This window comes from Coffea eugenioides, chromosome 6 (assembly GCF_003713205.1).
Source record: "Coffea eugenioides isolate CCC68of chromosome 6, Ceug_1.0, whole genome shotgun sequence".
Lineage (NCBI taxonomy): Eukaryota > Viridiplantae > Streptophyta > Magnoliopsida > Gentianales > Rubiaceae > Coffea > Coffea eugenioides.
Window position 1 is genome coordinate 15,563,311 of NC_040040.1, and position 19,893 is coordinate 15,583,203.

Below are 19,893 nucleotides of genomic sequence, written 5' to 3' on the forward strand. Positions count from 1 at the left end.
AAGACAACTTCTGTAAGTCAAACTCAGACAACCTGAACTGGGCCATTTGAAGGTGCACTGGGATCTCGCAGCAGAATTCGCTTCCACAAAGGATTACTGAAGCCTCTCACGAAGTTTTTGTATCTCTGCACAAGGAGAATAAACACGTTACATCAGAAAATAAGGAAAGGTTGAGCAGAATAGAGTAAAGAAAGAAGCTCTCACCCTTTTAGGCGCCCTATAAACTCCTTCCTGCAAAATAAGTACAAGTTACAGGCAAATAAACAACTAGATAAACTCTTGAGTCTGTTCTGACCGCTTTATCTAGTGAAATTCACAACTAACTTCCAGACAGTTCAAAACTCGGGAAAAAAAACAAAGATTACTTGATTCTTTTGCTCTACATGTCTATGCATTGTTAACTTACAATATTTTTTGATTTTTTGGTATTCATATCTTAGAATCATGTATATTCGGGGTTGGTTTGTCATCATCTCATCCCATCTCCCAGCCCTACCATTGCTTAGTTTAAAGAATCAAATAAATCTCCAAGCTTCGTGCTCAGAATATATAATTCCCCGAAGAAAGAAAAGAAAAACTAGTATTAACACTTGTCATGAAGGAATAACCATCTATAACAAGAGAAATAATTCAGTAAGATGCGATACTACTAACGAATTCAACAGTGCTACTTGTACGTTTTCTTTCTACTTTTTCTTTTGTACAGGAAATACGAAGGAGAGAGACTGACCGAAGCATAATAGTATGGCCTTCTTCCGCTTGAGAGCGCTGGGGTGGAGTGGAAAAGAAAGGCTTTTTGATTAGCAGAAGTTGGGAGAAATCTAGTAGAGTTCATTACTGCCGGTGCAGCAGGTTTCAAGAGGAACAGCTTGTTCTTGTTCATTCCTCCACAGCTGCTGCAGCCAAATGATAGTAGTATAATTTTTGCATTTAATGCCTGCCTGTAGCTTACCCCTTCCCCAAGTAATTTAAATTTCCATCTTTAAGTTGTAAAGTAACATAAGGTAAAGCTTTTTCCCAGGTAGCTGGCTTTTATTAATTTTCCTTTCTCTGTTCTCTGTCTCTGTTTTATTGGTTTGTTTCAAGATATGATCCTGTTGCCTATTAAGAAACACAATATTAAACTTTGGCCAATATGCTATTAGTCACATGCAAATGAGTAGGAATAATAAGATGAGGAAAAAACCTGGGGAGCCCTTAAACTATTGCCGTTGTCATCTTTTGGCCCCCCATCTAAAATTTGTTTCCGATTGATCCTTAAACAATTAAAAATGCATACTTTGAGGACTTCTGATGACTTTAACCACAAATCTAACCGGAAGTAAAGGGCATTTTTGTCCGTTCATGTTTGCACCCTCGGGACCAGCAACTAAGTAGCGTAAAAAGAAAGATGCAACTCTTCAATTCTGTAGCAAGGCAAAATCGAAGCAACGGAAATCCTTTCCAGAAATCGAGTTTTGCCCATTTGTTGAAATCCCATCTTCTTCTTCTGCAAAAGAAAGAAAAATTAGGGTTTTCTTGCACGTATAACATTGGAAACGACGAGGTGGAAGATGCCAAGATCAAATCCAATACCTCCAATGTGTGGCTGCGGATTGAGTACCATTCTGAAAACGTCATGGACTCCACGGAATCCAGGTCGAAGATATGCGGAATGTCCAGTTGCTCAGGTAATGGATAGCAGTAATTTAGTGAAGTTGTTAGTAATTGCTGAGGTAAGTTGTTAGTAATTGCTATTTTGTTATGAATTTGAATTTGAGTTAGGGATGCAAGTATTGGAAATGGATAGATGAAGAAATGTGTCCGCGTTCAGTGGAGATTATACCTGGGTTGCTTCGGCGAATCAATCAAATGGAGAAACAGCTCACAAATGCCGAAGAGTCTGCACAAAAGTGGGAGTGCAAAGCAGCAAAATTGCAGACAAAGGTTCGAAGGTTGGAAATTATGATGCAACAACATGCATCAAGGGAGAGGAAGTTTGCTGCAGCTCTTGCAATCACCTATGGCTTTGTGTTAGCAGTATTTGCAGTCTGGGTGTTTGGAAATTTAGGAAATAATGATCTATTGCAATTACCCCAGAAAGATGTATTATAAGCAAAGGAATGAAGAAAGTGGAACTGGAATGTAATATGTACAAATGTAGTTCATGGGTGAATGGAAAAGCATGTTTTGCTTTAATTGGACACAGAACGTATTGGACAAGCATGTTTTGCTTTAATGATTGCATCATATTGGTTTATTCTGTTTTTGTGAGCAATGTACAATTGAAACAATGGTATATTTGACGTGTTCATTTTAACATGTTTAACAATGGAAAAGCTAGAATAGTGTAAAATTGGATTATGATAGAACATAGGGAAATCAAAAACCTTTTTGATTAAATACCAACTGCCAACATATAATTACATCATTAATACCAAGAGTCAAGCCACTTAATTAACAAACAAAAGGTGGTCCAACTGTACGACATCTACGAATAAACCACCAAAAAGACAAGTCATTTTCATGCTCGACATAGCACGAGATAAGTCATGTTCTGAAAGCAAAAGTAAAATGGCATCCAATGCCATTGACTAGGCAACAAATCTAATAGTTAGTTGAAGATGAAGGCACACGTCCTCTTCCTCTTCCTCTTGCACCAGCACCCTCACTTTGAGTTGGATTGACATTTCTTCTTCCTCCTGTACCAGCAACTTCATCCTGATTTGGCTTCCCACTTCCTCTTCCTCTTCCTCTTCCACCAGCACTTTCACTTTGATTTTGAGTACCACTTCTTGTAGATCTACCTTGGCCCCATCTTCCTTTCCATCTTCCTACAGAAAAAGGAGGCTGCTTTCCAAGATAAGCATAGTTGGAGTTTATCCTTCCCTTTTCAGCATCAGTCAATGTATTGTTTTTCTTTGTCCTGGAGGCTTGATTCTGGGGTGGTTGCCGTTGCTTTTGCTGTTGTGTTGACTGATTGAAGGGTGGTGGTTGGTGTTGTTGTCTAACCTGAGATGGCTGTTGTTGTTGGTTGTTTTGTGATTGATTCTGCTGTTGGGTAGGCTGTCTAGATTGCTGTCCCTGCTCTTTATTTGCATGAGAAGATTCAGGTACACTCTGCTTTTCTCTCCTTCCCTGAAAGTGTAAATGTGGCCAGATCAATATGTGGATTAATGTACAAACAATGTTAGTGAAAATTCAAATTTCATACTCGTTTGGACTGTTGCTTTTCTGAATTTTGACTTTGCTGTTGCTGCTCAGCCCCTCTATCTCTTGAACAAGTTGCAGCATTGTGGCCAGTCTCTCCACATTTTCTACAGTGCATCACAACTATCTTGCGCAGCTTGGTACTATTTCCCTTTTCCTCTGTTATATCCCTTCTTCTAGCCTTTTTTGGCCTTCCAGGTTGTACACAAGCGACTGGAGGATCCATTTCCAAATGCTCAGAATTAGGCCAAAGTGAGACCCCACTAATTGGCTCCAAGACATTCTCATAAATTTTAGCAAACAACTCTCTTGAGTAGCATGGGGCTGTCAACTGCATTGGATTTCTATCAGACACCAGCATTGCAGAAATGGCATGAATACACGGAATCCCACTTATCTCCCAAAGTTGGCACGTGCATGTGTTTTTTCTGAAATCTACTGCATATTGAGCTGCCCGAGGACCTTTCACTTGGTAGCCATACAAACCATTCCAGATTGGCTCCCAAAGACAGGCCTGCTTAATTCTATCCTCAATCAATTCTTTGATTAGGGGCCCTACTGGTTCAGTCCATTTAGATATCCCTTCTCTTCTTTGTTGGATCCTCTGCATCACCTTCTCTCTTATTTGTTCAAGCATTGATATTATTGGTTTGTCTCTGGCTTCAAGAATGAACGCATTGAAGGTTTCACAAATATTGTTTACCAGCATATCACATTTCGTATGGACTGGAAAAAATGCCTTACACCAGTGCCTGGCATGAGGTGCTTTTTCCACCCATTTAAAGGCCTCACAGTCAAAATCTTTCATGTCTTCCATGGCCTTGTTGAACTCTTCCATACTTGTACTAGTGGCTATACCCCACATCTTGGACTTCAAAGCTTTGCCGGGATGTTTTTTTTTAAAATTTCTGTACATGTGTTGTACACAATATCTATGCTCACTCCCAGGAAGTATCTCAGACAAAGCTCTGTCCAATCCCTTTACAAAGGTAAAAAAAAATGAGTCAACACTCAAACTGATAAATATGAAGGATATCATTTCTATTGGAACAATTGTTAACACTCAAACTATATTGATATTCTTACCTTTTGTTGATCAGAAATGAAGGTGTAATGATGTTGATTGTCAATATTCAAGTCATCAGCCAGGAGTTGAAGGAACCATTTCCATTGCTCTCCAGCTTCTTTTTCAACAACTGCCCATGCAATGGGCCACCATCCATTGTTAGGGTCAACACCCATAGCTGTTAGTAATTGACCACGATGAGTTCCTTTAGTATGACAACCATCAAGACCTATTAGTGGCCTGCAACCACTAAAAAATCCCCTCTTAAGTGGCCCCAAACAGCAATAGAATCGCATGAATGTTGGATTACCACCAGGTTTTCTGAATGGAGTGAATACAATTTCAGTCGTTGTACCTGGATGAGTTTTTTTAAGCTCCTCAGAGTACCTACCCAAAAGTTTGTACTGCTCTTCAGCTGAACCCTTCACAGTTTGAGTAGCTAGTGCTCTTGCTTTATATGCCACTGCTCTAGTGATTTTGGACCTGTACTCTTCATCAACTGTTTGTATTAACTCTTTCACAGGCAGTTGTAGGTTGGATCTGTACCTCTCTTCATACCTATTTGCCAACCACTTTGAGGTAATAGCTCTATTCTTCCAAGCATGGCCACAGTTTTCATGCTTATCATAGATTGACTTCACCACTAAGTCATTTGTGCCTAGACAATTTACTGTTGAGGCAAAAACAAACCACCTACAGGGGTGCTTACATTTTGCTCTAACTCTTTTTCTCTCATTTTTGCAAGGCTTCACAGGTTTACCATTAACAATTGCATAGTTTTTAAGAGCTTCTTTGAACTCCCTGCTATCAGCAAATCTTTGCCCTTTAAAGAATTTTGGATTCTTCATGTCCCTCTCTGGGATAAAGTCAATGAATTTGGGCATATGTCCTCCCCTTTCCTCAGATGACTCTTCCCCACTATCTAGTTGATCATCTATTTTGTCCCCATCAAATGCAGCTCCAACATCTATAGATTTTGAACCAAAAGTTGCAGGCTGTCTTGCTTTATTTTTTTTGCCTTTCTTTTGTGATTGTTGGGTAGGAATGTTAGAAGTTCCAGTCACATCTTCATGCTCCTGCTGCTGCCTTCCCACAGATTGCTGGTCATTTTCTGTTTCATCTATACTGCCTGCATCCTCAAACATCAAGTCATCTCTGCAGAAATTATCATCAGCACTGAACTGCTCATTATCTGAGCTGCTGCTCGTGTCATCAGCAGCATCATTGTCTCTACCCTTACTAGTACCTACCCCTCCCACTGTTTTAGTTGCTGTCTTTTGTTTGCCACTTTCAATTTCAGCCTGTGAGGTTGGAATCTTTTCATTAACAATGTCTTTCTGCACCTGTTTTTCTGTTGAATTTTCACCTACACTTGCACCACTTTTTTTTTGATTTTGAGTTTCAGCATTCAAAGGCTTTTTGGTTAATACCATATCAGTACAAGGCTCCTCTATAACTCTGCCCTCATCATCTATTTCTTCTATCAAAACACCAGATTTTGGTGGTGCTGCATATGTCTCTACAGGCTCATTGAATTGCATTTTCAATACCTCTTCAATGGTCTTATGGTCACAGTAAACTTCCATCACCTTATATTCCTGTACCCAACTACAGAACTGGTTAACATGTTGATCAGTTTGCAATTGCCTTAGTCCATCAGGTAGAACACTTGTCGGCTCAAGGTAATAGTACAACACAGCTTCCTCTTCCCCATACCCCAGTTTTTTTAACATTTCATTAATCTCAAGCACTGACATTCTATCACCATCACACAAATCTATATGATCAACTTCACCACCAGTATAAAATCTGTAATCCGAACCATTAAACTTGCCCCCATAGTGCAATCTAATAGTAAAATATTCACTCCCATGTTCTGCACAATCATGTATCAAATTAAAATCAAAATTCACTATATTCATAGAGTAGTAAAAAATAAGCAGCAAAATTGCTAAATAAACAATTGCCCATGCAACATCAACTATTTTTTGTCAAACTCTATACCAGAAATTTCATTAATTTACTATTTTTAGTAAACTAATAATGGACCACAGATATAGTAGGACCCCATGCAACCTACCAACAGGACAAAACTCTCAGACCCTGTTTCCACCCAATTAATTTAATTAAACTCCACTATATCTAAGCCCCTATCAACCAACATCTAATTCTTTAACAGCCCTTAAATTGTTCAATAATAACACAACAATTACACACACAAACCCCGACGATATAAGCTTACAAATCAAGAGGCACATTACCGTATACGAGATATGGGTCAAAATATGCATCCCTCCTTCTGATCATCCATTTCATTTCTCTGTCCATCTGTAGCTTTCAATGCAGAATTTCTCCCATGCAACCTTCAATAGCTGTAATTGAAAGATTATCTAGCCATTCTTCTTATACTTTAGATGAAATTAGAAGAAGAAGATGGGATTTCAACAAATGGGCAAAACTCGATTTCTGGAAAGGATTTCCGTTGCTTCGATTTTGCCTTGCTACAGAATTGAAGAGTTGCATCTTTCTTTTTACGCTACTTAGTTGCTGGTCCCGAGGGTGCAAACATGAACGGACAAAAATGCCCTTTACTTCCGGTTAGATTTGTGGTTAAAGTCATCAGAAGTCCTCAAAGTATGCATTTTTAATTGTTTAAGGATCAATCGGAAACAAATTTTAGATGGGGGGCCAAAAGATGACAACGGCAATAGTTTAAGGGCTCCCCAGGTTTTTTCCTCTAATAAGATAGATCCTGATATTAGTTTAACACACATTGTTCTTTTTAACACCAGGCTGGATACAGAAATTAGCACTAAAGAAATACTAGTTATGTAAGAATTGAAATTGCGAAATAGCAAAAAAAATTATATGTTCCTTGTTCAAACAATTCTGCATGCAAAATTTACTTGCTGCGTTCAAAAGCATGAGGGCATTAATGAATCTTAAAGCTCGTAGTATTAAACAGAAGTATACACGGGTACAAAGTGAATGGTACAAAAGGATACAAGGAATAGCATACTGTGGAAATAATTGCTCATTGGACACCATGCCTCTCATTTTTCTATGTTGTGCATAATTCCTAACCTAATTCCTAACTTAACCTAAGTACATAGTTATGAATCTTATGATCAAGATCCAATCTGATCTCCTACAAGACTTGATAGATGCCATCAGCAACGGCAACCCTAATTTAGACCGAGCTTATCACATAATGACTGATATGCCGCACCGCAAAGCTTGAACTTCTCTTCTGCCGCAGCCTGTCCACGACATCAAACCACTTGATTAGATCGACAAGAAATCAAACCAACATGTCTGCAGATAATTCTCATGATCATAACCTGAGTATGAAGAATCTAGGAGGTGGAGAAGAGGGGGGGGGGGAAGGGGGGAGTAGTTGGACAAGCCAAACAACTAGAGTCGGTGTCAAGATGCATGGACATATCATCAATGAAACTAAGGTGAACAAGGATGCGTTGTTCCTTGGTATCAGGTTCATCAATCAACTAAATTAGTTACCATATTAACAAATTTGTAGTGTGTGAAAGAGGGATGTAAGCATCCATTCCATTGAAAGGCCCAACATCTCATAAACCCGACCAGAGACCTTTGCTATCAAACATCCATAGCTATTAGAATAAAAGAAAAAAATGATAGATAAAAGTAGCGGCTTCATTAAGAGTCAAAGATAGACAATTACTGCCATATCCCTAACAAAAATAATTGCAATGGGAGACAAAAAAAAATGAAGAAGAATGCGAATATTATGAGGGAAAAAACAAACAACAACAACAGCCACCTGAAAATTTAAACTAGGCCAAAAACAGAGATACCTTGTGAGGGCCATGGTGGCGATCTGGATGCCATTTCAAAGCGCAAACTCTATAACTGAAAGCAAGACAGCAGTTTAAGTCAGAAAGACAACATATTTCTACCCATTCAAATAAGATCTGAACAGAAAGTTGCAAGGGGTTGGTAATTCAAGCAGACAGCGAATGAAGGAATCAAATTGAACTTACGCATTTTTAACATCTGTAAGACTTAAAGGACCAGATGAACTCAGCCCAAGAGCAAGTCTATCAGATGTCAGATCAGACTCCAGACTATCAGATGAGGAGCTGTCTTCCTCCTCATCCTGACGCCCCCAATTCCAGTAATGCCTATGGTTATTGGAGCGTCCAAAGGACCCCCTCCACTGTGGTTCTTCATCTATAAAGGAATAGTAGGTGTATTTGTTTCCCCCAAGTGCAGATTTAAAGATGGTCTCAACATCAAAATCATCATCATCTACAAAAAATTGGAATCCTGCCCCCACGTGGATATCAACATGAGAAGCATGTCAGACAGACGTATTTCGCTTTGAAGTCCAACTGCAGTTATGTAACAAAAAGGGCGACTTACTTGTGTTCCATGCCTGTTGTCCCTTGTTTCTGGAGTTTCCTTTCTTAGATCTATTACCATTAAAATCCTGTCTAAACCATGAGCTGTTTCTGCTTGCAAATGGATTGTCGTTGTCGTCAAAATCATCAAATTTCCAGCTCTGATACATAGCAGTCATTGTTAGAGAACAAAAATATATCATTGCTGACAATTTAACAAAGTTAAAAGTCAAGGTAATGACACCCAAAGATTAAAAGTTAAAAAACTAGGAAAAAAACCCAAAAATAAGAGGCATGTCTTCAAGAGTACTAGTAAAGGAAAAGAATCACAGAGAAGGATTGAGAAAATTAAATGTAAAAATTAAGTCATCATATATACTTTAGGACTACTAACAAAATTGTCTGTTAGCATAAACCTTTGAGCATACAATAGTGCATGGACAACTGTAGCATGTCATGGTGCATTCAAATTCATGATATTTTCTCTATTTACAAGCCAACAAGCTCCTTTAATATTAATTTCTTAGTAATCCTTCAACAAATTTGCAATTCATGTGTAATCTGCACCAGTATACGTGATCCAAATAGTACAAAACATAAACCAGAATCAACAACCATTTTACCAACACAGGAATCTTTTACTCAAAACTTCCAAACTAAGAATCTTTGAACTTGTAAAAAGGATTAGGCACATAAACTTTTTTTAAAAAGGGAAAGATAGAAAGAGCATATCTGCTTCTAGAATCACCCAAAACTAGAAAACAATGGTAAACTAGGAAAGCTAACTCAAAAGACAGATCAACATGACGACCAAGAATATGTCCCCTTGATACTACTACCATTCAGAACACCACTCTTACATTGACATGTAATTTCATCTTTGGCACATGGACATGCATCTGGCTATCTTTTAAGTTATAACATGTACCTAAATGCTCATGCTGCATACTCATGAGCATGCACGTGCAGAAAGTCCCTCCCAGACAGACACACATAAAAGAGGCTGCAATTTCATACTATCCCAAGCTTCAGATAGCATACATGCCTTGACCCCATTGTCAACTCCCTATTTCACCCCTCAAAAAATAATGAATAAAAAACCAAAAAAAAAAAAGTCTACTCTACAGATAGAATAACAGAAGGAAATTAGGAAACTATAGTCTTGACTCCAGAGAGAAGAAGAGACCAAGAACGCCTTCATTAGTCATTAAAAACCTGAAAAAGGTGCTCAGCAAATGAGCTGACGTTATGCAACAAATCCTGCTTCGAATGTAGCTTCCTATTCCTTCTGGAGTAGCTGCTAAATCTCTACAAAAAAATTTACCATCAGATACACATTTATTCAGAACGATGTAAGTGCGACACAATGCTAAATGTAAGGCTTCGATCACATTAGATCCATATGATTTTGGTCCTATGGAGAAATAAAACATCATTGAAGAAAATCAAGGATGAAGCAAAAGAAACTGATGACAAGACAATACACTAGGATATTAGCAGCCCCACATGGCAACACAAGATCTTTAGCCAAAAGGCAAATGACTAACAGGTAAAAATTAGCGCCTCATAATCTCTGTCACAGGCATCAATGCAATAAGTGTGCCAAATATCTGCACCCATCTCCATCAATGCTTTATTAATTCAAGGTAATAGCATGACTAGGAATACTACAGCTTATGAGGAAGCTTGACATAATTGCAGACTAGAAATAGATGGTAAAGCAGCCTAGCCTACTCACCGCACATCATCCAAAGAAAGAAACAAATATCTATGGATCTAAAAGAGGGTTTAGACTATTTTTTAGAAGGGTAGGGAATGCATGTAAGAATCAGCTTCAATCTGGCTGTCTTTCCATCATTTTCCTCTGGACACACTCAACTCGCTACACTTGAGCATAAAATGGTTCACTTTTTTCTTTCATGGGTATAAGAGTAATGAATATGGTTCCAGACATCATCCGAAACCATGTAAGTCTCTAAAATCAATGTAGTTAATCTTTCATTTCAAGGACACATCCAAAGAATCAAACTGAAAATGCAAATTATCTCCAATCCCTGATCAATATCCTGAAACAGATGCACACAAGTATTTCACAATAAAAATTACAATTCCACAGCAAAAGGCTACACTTTTTATCGTGCATAAACTTGCTCAAACCGTACAGGCTCTCTATGACTCCTTGATGAGCCCCTGGAATAACCTCCTCCCTGCACATAAATGGTGTAAAAATAGAAACCATTACATCCAAGACAACATTTTTCTACATGAAAATTCAATGAAGAATAAAGGATGATCGATCAATTTGGTCATAGCATCACCAAGACTCGACTTGAATTCCCCTCCCCAACCCCCTAGCGGGTGGCGCCAAAACTACCCCAGGCCACATATGACATCACTAGATTCTTCTGGGGAAAAAAAGAAAAAGAAAAACCAAAATATATTTTAAACATAAGCTGGTAGATATATAATATAATTCACTAAAAAGCACAAATATTTACCAAAATAATCCCATTTCAGACCATCTAAAGCCATTTCAAAACTCAAAAAAAAAACTGCTCGGTAATAGCATAAATAGCAAAATAATGTTTGCAAAAAATGAAAATATCTGCCTTTTTCCTTTTTTTCCTATGAGTGTAAAAGAGAGGAGAGAAAGACTAACAGAATCCCAATGAGTTCGTCTTTTTCGTTCCAAAATTGGAGTTGAATGGATGTAGGAGACTTTCTGCTGAAAAGGGTTGGCCCCAGAATTGATTAGTGCTGCTACTCTGATTCTATTCATGCCTAAATTTCAATGGCGATTTTCGTGAATATGCTCTACCTGAAGAAAAAAAAAAGGGAGAAGAAGAAGGGGCAGCAAATATTTGCAGGAAAATGGGCACATTACACTGGTGACTGGTTCGTGAACCTGGAAATCCAGCTGGACCTGGACCTTGCAATTGGTGGTCCATGTTTGGATTGGACTGAAGGCTATGGGCCTGGACCTCTGGACTAATAAAAATTTGCCTAAGAGTAGGTCCATAAACTTTGGAGGATATATTATGTGTGTGTAGGCTGAGTTTAATGGTTGTTTGCTTAAGAAAGAGTGTGGAATGGGTTTTGATTGACTAGTTTTCCCCTATTCTGGGGATCCTATGTAGTTACGTACAACAATTGATGGCTCAGATCTGTCTTAAGAGATCGGTTCGATTTGAAGCATACATTTAAACTTTGCAAGGGAAGATCAAGAATTTTGCGACCCCTTATGACAAATCAGGGGATCAATTGCATGGCATGATTGCACCTGCAACAGCACTAGTCCTTAAATCCCTTTTTCGTATTTCTAATTCTTGTTAGTAGGTAGTTTTTTTATTAGTTAATAAACATTGTGAATGGAAAATTTACATTTCTAGGAAAAGTAACTTTGTAAAATACAATATTATGCTTTATCGCTAGTAAAATTATAGTAAGAAACTTTTATTTAGGGCAATTAATCAGGAGAGAAAAATAGTTCAAAAAATGAGAAGCTAAAAAAAAAACAAAATAAGAAAGTTTATACCAAAAGTCCTCTCCTACTTTATATACAATGTAGGTATAGACATTATTGTTACACTTTTTAGAAAAACATATTAGTGTGAAATAAGCTTGTATAGCTTTATAAAAACATGAAAAGCTATTAATTCAAGCTCGAAATCTCGAATATTTTAGGAACATCATCAAATTTCTGTTTTTAAAACTTATGTATGGTTTATTGAAATGTTGGACGCAGTGTTTTGTGATTAACTGTGTGGTCACATGCATTATCACATTTAGGCTCACTAGAAAATATGCAAAAAGCTAATTCTTTTTTTTTTTTTATCAGACAGTAACAGTTAGTCTAATCTACTCCTACTCATACTCATACTCTAGCTTACACTTAGGAGAGAAGGGGAGAAACCCAACGGAACCTAGAAAAATTGACGAAAACTGAACCACCATCGAATCAAACGAGTGCACTACGCATCCATATGAATTTAGGATAAGCCACGTACTTAAGTGCAAAAAACTAATTCGATGAACAATTTCAAGAACTTTATGGTGATTTTATATTTGAGTGGCACTTGGAGGATATAAACTAACCTAACTCTAAGGTACTCACTCAAAAAATGAGCTTATAATAAAAACATGGAAGTTGGGATGAACGATTAGAAATAAAAGAAAGACTTGACAGAGGATTGAGCACCCTTGAATGGTTAGAAGTGTTTGCTACGGCAAAATGTACACATGTGGAAAATTAGGCATCTGATCACAACATTCTGTTACTAGACACTTGTCCAGCAAATAGAATAAGGAAAAAGAGGTTCTATTTTGATAAATGGTGGGTGCAACATAAGGAAGCCCATCAATTGATTAAAGAAGCTTGGAGTATAACATGTGATGGATCCATAATGTACAAGGTCACCAAAAGAATAACAAATTGCAGGGTAAGGCTCCTGAAATGGCACAGTAGCAAGATTGGCATTGCTAAAAAGAAGATAGAAGAGGCCAAAGAAAAACTAGAAAGAATAAAGGAGCAGAACAGGAAAATATCAAAGGAAGAAATTGTTAATCTGAAAAAGCAATTGAAAGAAACATATCAACAAGAGGAAATGTTCTGGAGTAAAAAAGCAAGACTGCAATGGTTGAGAGAAGAGGACAAGAACTCCAAATATTTTCATGTTGTGGTGAATGGAAAAAGGATGGCAAATAGAATGAACCAACTTCAGAAAGGAGATGGAAGCTGGACAAAATCAGAAAAAGAAGTTGGGCAGGAAATAGCCAAGTACTATAGGCAACTATTTACTGCCTCAACAGCACCAACAAGGGAGAACAACATTCATGAGATACTTAAGGGGATTCCAACCACAATCACAGAACAAATGAATAGGATCTTAGTCAAAGCTGTGGATGAGAATGAAATTAAGACAGCAATTTTTTCAATGAATCCTAATAAGGCTCCTGGAAGTGATGGTATGTCACCTCTTTTCTTTCAAACTTACTGCGACATCATTAAAAAAGACATAGTAGAGGCAGTTCAAGCTTTTTTTCATTTAGTCACATGCTTAGTTCCATAAACCACACTATTATCTCTTCGATCCCCAAAATTTTAGTTCCCACTGGCTTAATGCACTATAGATCTATAAGTTCATGTTCTGTTCTGTTATGTACAAAATCATTTCCAAAATTTCAGTGAACAGACTCAAACCTGTGTTAGATAAGTGAATAAGCAAAAATCAGTCTGCATTTGTTGCAGGTAGACAAATTCTGGATAATGTCATATTAGCTCATGAGTTTCTTCATTTCCTGAAAAACAAAAGAAATAGGCAAGTGGGATGTATGGCTGTTAAACTTGATATATCTAAAGCCTATGATAGAGTGGAATGGGATTACTTGAAAGCAATAATGATCAAAATGGGTTTTTGTAACATCTGGATTAACTGGATAATAAACTGCATAACTACTGTATCCTACTCTTTCAGTGTGATTGGTGAAGTAAGAGAACTAGCGAAACCAGAGAGAGGATTAAGGCAAGGTCAGTCCCTATCACCATACCTGTTCCTAATATGTTCAGAAGGATTCTCCAACCTCCTTAAAAGAACAGAAACAAGCAAAAAGATGAAAAGAATGAAGATCAGCAGGAATGGTCCTGCACTAACCTATCTCTTTTTTGTAGATAATTCATTGATACTGAGCAAAGCAGATTAAAAGAAGGCTAAGGAACTGAAGGCAATCTTAAACAAATATGAAGCAGTATCAAGTCAACAAATTAATCTAGAGAAATCCTCAGTATTCTTCAGCAAAAACACTAACCAGAAGATGATGGAAACAATATGTGAAGAGCTGCGAGAAATCCAGGCTGTGCGACAAGGAAAATATCTTGGTCTGCCAATGATAATTACGAGGTCAAAAGAACAGATTTTTGGTTTCATAAAAGACAAAATCAAGAAAAAAATGGATCACTAGAAGACAAAACTACTCAACCAAGCAGGCAAGGAAACTTTTCTGAAGGCAGTAACAATGGCTATACCAACTTATGCCATGTCCTGCTATAAGTTTCCCCAAAAGTTATGCAAGGAAATTTGCTCCATGATGGCTAGCTGCTAATGGGGACAGAATGACAAGAAAGACAAGCAACAGTGGATTGCATGGAAGAAATTTACCAAAAATAAAGAAGAATGAGGAATGGGTTTCAAGGATATTCAACTTTTCAACAAAGCTTTACTTGCAAAACAAGTATGAAGAATAATGACCCAATCCAACCTCTTGGTAAGCAAGATACTGAAGGGTAAATACTTTCGAGAAGGATCAATACTTGAAAGCAAGGTCCCAAAAAGTGCATCCTGAATTTGGAAAAGTCTAATGAGTGCTAGAGAGGTAATTGAAGAAGGGTGCAAAAAAAGAATAGGAAATGGAAGGGGAACCAACATCTGAGAAGACAAATGGATCAATAACAACAAAGCAGGAAGGATAAAAACTCAGAAACCAGAGGAATCAACTTTTTGCAAAGTTTCACAACTCATAGTTTAACGCAGATGGAACAGAGTGCTAATCTTTAAAGTCTTCAACAGAGAAGATGCAGAACACATTCTTAATATTCCAATAAGCTTGGCTAGAAGAGGAGATAGCTTGATATGGAAGCATTGCAAAACGGGCCAATATATAGTAGCATCTGGCTACAAATATCTGCAATAAGAGAAGAGGAAAAGAAAGGAAGAAAGCAATGAAAAGGAAAGATGTAGCTACCAACAAGTAGATAGGAAATTATGGAATTCATTATGAAAGCTATCTATCAAATATAAGTTGAAAATATTTGTGTGAAAATGTATCAATAATGGAATGCCAATGAAGGCTCAAATATTTCATAGGACACAAAGATGAGACCTAATATGATGTGAATGTGGAGAGAATGTGGAATCCATTGAGCACATACTGCTGCAGTGCAAGATAGTAAAAGAAATATGAAAATTTGCATTAGTACACTGGGATAGGCTGGAAGACCAAACCGGCTGCTTTAAACAATGGTGGACCATGTTGATGAATGCAAGAATCAGGCATGAAGATGAATATCACGTATCCCTAACAGTAGGGATGTAATCGAGCCAAGTCAAGCTCGAGTATAGCTATACTCGAGTTCGACTCGACTCATATATACCTAGACTCGAGCTCGACTCGAGTTCGACTGAGTACAAAAAATCGATACTTAAAGCTTGACTTGAGAAACTCGCTTTAAGCTCGAGACTCAATCGAGCCTTATCAAGTTGAGCCTAATCAAGTTTTTTGACACATTTTCGTCTTTTCTTCCCTTTTTTAGACATTTTTTCTTTTTAGGTCTTTTTACAATTATGTTATTACTTTTTTGCCATTATGAAATTTTATTATAAAGAAGAGTTTATTGTAAATTGGAAAAATGGCCAATTTAGTCCCTATACTTTTTTTTACTCTCAATTTAGTCCTTACATAATTTTTTTGGCCAATTTAATCCCTATACTTATTATCGGTTCCAATTGAGGAACTCCGCGGCGGCGCCACCTTATCATTTTGATCAAACGTCTAATTGAACACTTAAGCGGGGGTATTTCAGGTACTCCACTGCTGGGGCTCCTTTCCAGAAGTAAAAATCAAAACCAAAAGTTACCGGCACACCACCACTGAAAAAAACCCAAACCTGAAATCTCAACCTTTTCTTGCAAAAACCGACTGAAATCGACTGAAATCTTGCAAGAAATTTTCTGTTAGTTACTGACATGTATCTATTTCGCAATATTGCATTAATAATGCAGTGTTCAACTTTATAACTGGAGCTCATGATGTTGCTGTGGTGACATCAAAGTCAGCCTATGATTCCTGCAACACCTCTACCACCGGAACCACAATGAACACCCGTCCAACCAGAATTACCCTGACCAACCCAAGTCAAGATTTCTACATATGCACATTCCCTCGACACTGTTCACTCCGCCAAAAGCTAGCCATCAACGTCACCGAAACTACTGCCACTCCATCACCAACTCCGGTCCCCACCAGGCCTCTATCCGACCCTGCCTCTGAGGCTATGGGCAATAAGAAATTTTCTGTGCTTTGCTACATAGCAAACAAAAACTGGATGACCAGTGGAAGGAAACAACAACTTTAAGATGATTGGTATCAAATGATTTCGGCATTGAGCCCACTAGAACATGCAATGTTCACATTCCATAAATATTAAGAAAGCAGAAGACTATTTAACGAAAAAAAGAAAAAAGAGAATTATTTCTAAAGGAGACAACAGGTTATAAATGTGCACAACGGTAGCAGAGCCCACATTTCGCATCACTTAATTCGAAGTACGAAATTTCTTGAGTATATTACTCAGTCAATGAGAATTGAGGGGATTCTTAAACTACTGCAGAAGTAGGGAGGGATGCTCATCGGAATTGAGACATTTTCACTGTCGACCGGCGCTCCTACTCCTTCATCGACCGACGCAACTCCACCTTCCAACTCTTCCACCCTACCACCCTCTAGCTCTCCTAGCACGTCACCTTCGGGCTCTACCACTCCATCTCCGTCTGGTTCTCCAGCTGGTGTCTCAGCTCCTCCTCCACCAAACTCTGCTCCATCTTTTGCAGTAGTAGCGTTGCCATTCACTTTCTTGTCGATTGCCTTAGCTTTCTTGTATTAGATTTAGCTAGCGACCATTGACGACTTTTATTATTTGTGATTATTTTATTTTTGTTACCATTTTCGCATTACTGCTATTGTTATTCAGATTGAACCATTTTGGTAACTTTTGGTTTTGTTTTTTACTTCTGAAAAGGAGCCCCAGCAGTGAAGTACCCGAAATACCCCTGTTTAAGTGCTCAATTAGACGTTTGATTGAAATTATAAGGTGGTGCCGCCGCAGAATTCCTCAATTGGAACCGATAATAAGTATAGGGATTAAATTGACCAAAAAAATTATGTAAGGACTAAATTGACAGTAAAAAAAAGTATATGGACTAAATTGGCCATTTTCCCTTGTAAATTCCGTAAAACTTATACTCATAATGATCATTTTATAATTATAATACATATATATTATTTAAATTATAAATATATTATTTAAATACCCCCGACTCGACGAGTAGCTTGACAAGTCTCGAGCCTCAAAATATTGGCTCGAAACTCGACTCGAATAATAATCGAGTAGCTCGAGACTCGGCTCAAACTCGGTCAACCCGAGTTCAAGCCAAGCCGTTGACCGAGCTACTCGATTATGACTCGACTCGCGTACATCCCTACCTAACAGTCAACGTGCTGTGGCAAATTTGGAAAACGAGAAATGCCAGAATTTTCAACTCAGCACAACAATAGCCTTTTAAAGTGAGTGAAAAAGCTACTGAGGAATGGAAGGAATACAAGGAAGCAATCCAGCAAAAACCAAGGAGGAGCACAACAAAAACAATAAGGCAAGAAATGAATGGTCAAAAAGAGCAATCTGACTCTGAAGTGGTAACTCTAAAGCTGGCGACCCAACACCAGAAAGAACCCAAAACCTTTGGTATTGGCATCACAGTTGTGAATAATGCAAACCAGGCAATTGCTGCTTGGTCGCTAAAGGAAAGGCAAGCAGGAAACAAAGCTCAAGACATTGCAGAGGCGGTGAGGCTATGTATGATCAAAGCAGCAAAAGGGATGGAAAGACATCAAAATACGGATTGAAGATAGGAAGCTGCTAGCCCAAATAGGAACCGGAAAAGCTACGAGCTTAGAGACAGCCACTATAATGGAGGACATACAAAAAATGACCTCATGGTTTTGAATGTGCTCTTTTGATATGTTGAATGAGGATACTGATAGCCTATGCTACAGTTTGAGCAAAATTGTTCTTTTGAACTTTTGTGACATGGAGTGGAACTACTCCATCCCATAGCGCTAAATGCACTGCTGTAAAGATAGGAGCCCTTGCTCCAACACTGTACAGTTTTGTTATGATGTAAAATTCTATCGTTTCGAAAAAAAATAAAATAAAAACATGGAAGTCCATTTAGGCTTCTTATTTCTTTTGTTATTATACATTCGTGTGGGAACATAAGGTGGTGAACTATTATGTATGGGATTCAATACAAAAAAAAAAAAGACCAATATAATAGAGTTATGGAATAATCAATTAGAAATAAAAAACTACAGTCATCGTGACCTAATTAGTTCCACCTTTGACAATTGTCTTGTAAATTTCTCTCAACATTATTAATTCATCTTCCTTATCTTTAACTTATTTAGCATGTTGAGGAGATTTTGATCTAATAATTAGTATTAAAATTAATATAAAGTTTAACTCCTAAATCAATGTTTCCATAACATGATAATCTCTCCAAAAGTTAACTTCAAAGCAAGTCAAAAAAGTATGGACAAAACAAGAAAGAGTACGTAAGGAATGAGAAAGAAAATCTTGGTTACGAAACCGAAGGTTAGGCCGAGTACTTTAATAGAGCTATACCTACAAAAGTTTCTTCCTGCCCTTTCCCTTTTCGACACATTTTCTTTCTTTTTTATTTTGGTGTCGCCCGGGGGAGGATGAGAAGAAAAGGAAAGGAAATGGAGGGATAAGAATTTTGATAATTGAATTGATTTTTTATGAAGAAAAGAAAGGATCAGGAGAGAAAAGGAAGAGATACAATATAGTTATTTTTTTTTGTCAATTTGTTTTCCATGGGGTGGAAAATGGAGGGAAATGAAACCAAGATAAATGAAAGTTTTAAAATTTTTGTCAAAGAACCTATATGTTTTTAAATTAAGCTTTTAAATTATTATAGATAAAAGGTAACTTATACGTGATAGTTTCCTTTTCTTTCGTAATCCAAACAATATTGTTAATGGTTTTGTATTTAATCAAAAAAAGATGAATAGAATCAGCTTTCCTGTACTCTTCATTTTCTTTCTTTTCTACTAGAATCCTCTCATTTCCTTTCCTTCATTTTCCTTCAATTCAAATGATGTCTAAAAGCTTTTGAATTCAATCCTATTGCTCCTTCCTTATTTCTTAACTTTCATCAATTCCCTGCTAAAATTTTTGTCAAAAATAAAAAGAATGAGATTTCAAGAAATAGAAGTTTTGGATTCAAATCTTCTTTCTCCTTTTCACTTTTTAAAATCATATTCATACCCCTTCCCCTGTAGAATTCAAAAAAAAAAAAAATTATCTAGCATGATGCAATTGTGTGGTATTGAAAAAATTCCTCCAAACCGACAATTTTCTATCTTCCATTCTTTCTAATTTTTGTTGTCTTAGCAAAACTTGCGCCC

General features: G+C 37.4%; 2 protein-coding genes across 3 annotated transcripts; one reads left to right on the forward strand and one right to left on the reverse strand.

The window, feature by feature from the left end:
* The first annotated feature begins 1,553 nt into the window (after nucleotides 1-1,553).
* LOC113773675 (uncharacterized protein At4g04775-like) lies at nucleotides 1,554-2,094 on the forward strand. Its single transcript, XM_027318301.1, has 2 exons — nucleotides 1,554-1,715; nucleotides 1,765-2,094. The coding sequence occupies exons 1-2, from the start codon at nucleotides 1,554-1,556 to the stop codon at nucleotides 2,092-2,094; spliced, it is 492 nt and encodes a 163-aa protein (XP_027174102.1).
* A 5,087-nt stretch (nucleotides 2,095-7,181) lies between these two features.
* Nucleotides 7,182-11,487, reverse strand: LOC113775132. Of its 2 annotated transcripts, XM_027319884.1 has the most exons (7): nucleotides 11,294-11,487; nucleotides 10,797-10,841; nucleotides 9,850-9,942; nucleotides 8,657-8,795; nucleotides 8,275-8,560; nucleotides 8,089-8,143; nucleotides 7,182-7,515 (listed from the first exon to the last, which is right to left on the reverse strand). In XM_027319884.1, exons 1-7 carry the CDS (start codon nucleotides 11,411-11,413, stop codon nucleotides 7,441-7,443), a joined length of 813 nt encoding a protein of 270 aa, XP_027175685.1. In that variant the 5' UTR covers nucleotides 11,414-11,487; the 3' UTR covers nucleotides 7,182-7,440. The 2 variants fall into 2 exon arrangements, with proteins under 2 accessions (XP_027175685.1, XP_027175687.1); XM_027319886.1 differs by lacking the exon at nucleotides 9,850-9,942.
* Nucleotides 11,488-19,893: the final 8,406 nt, after the last annotated feature.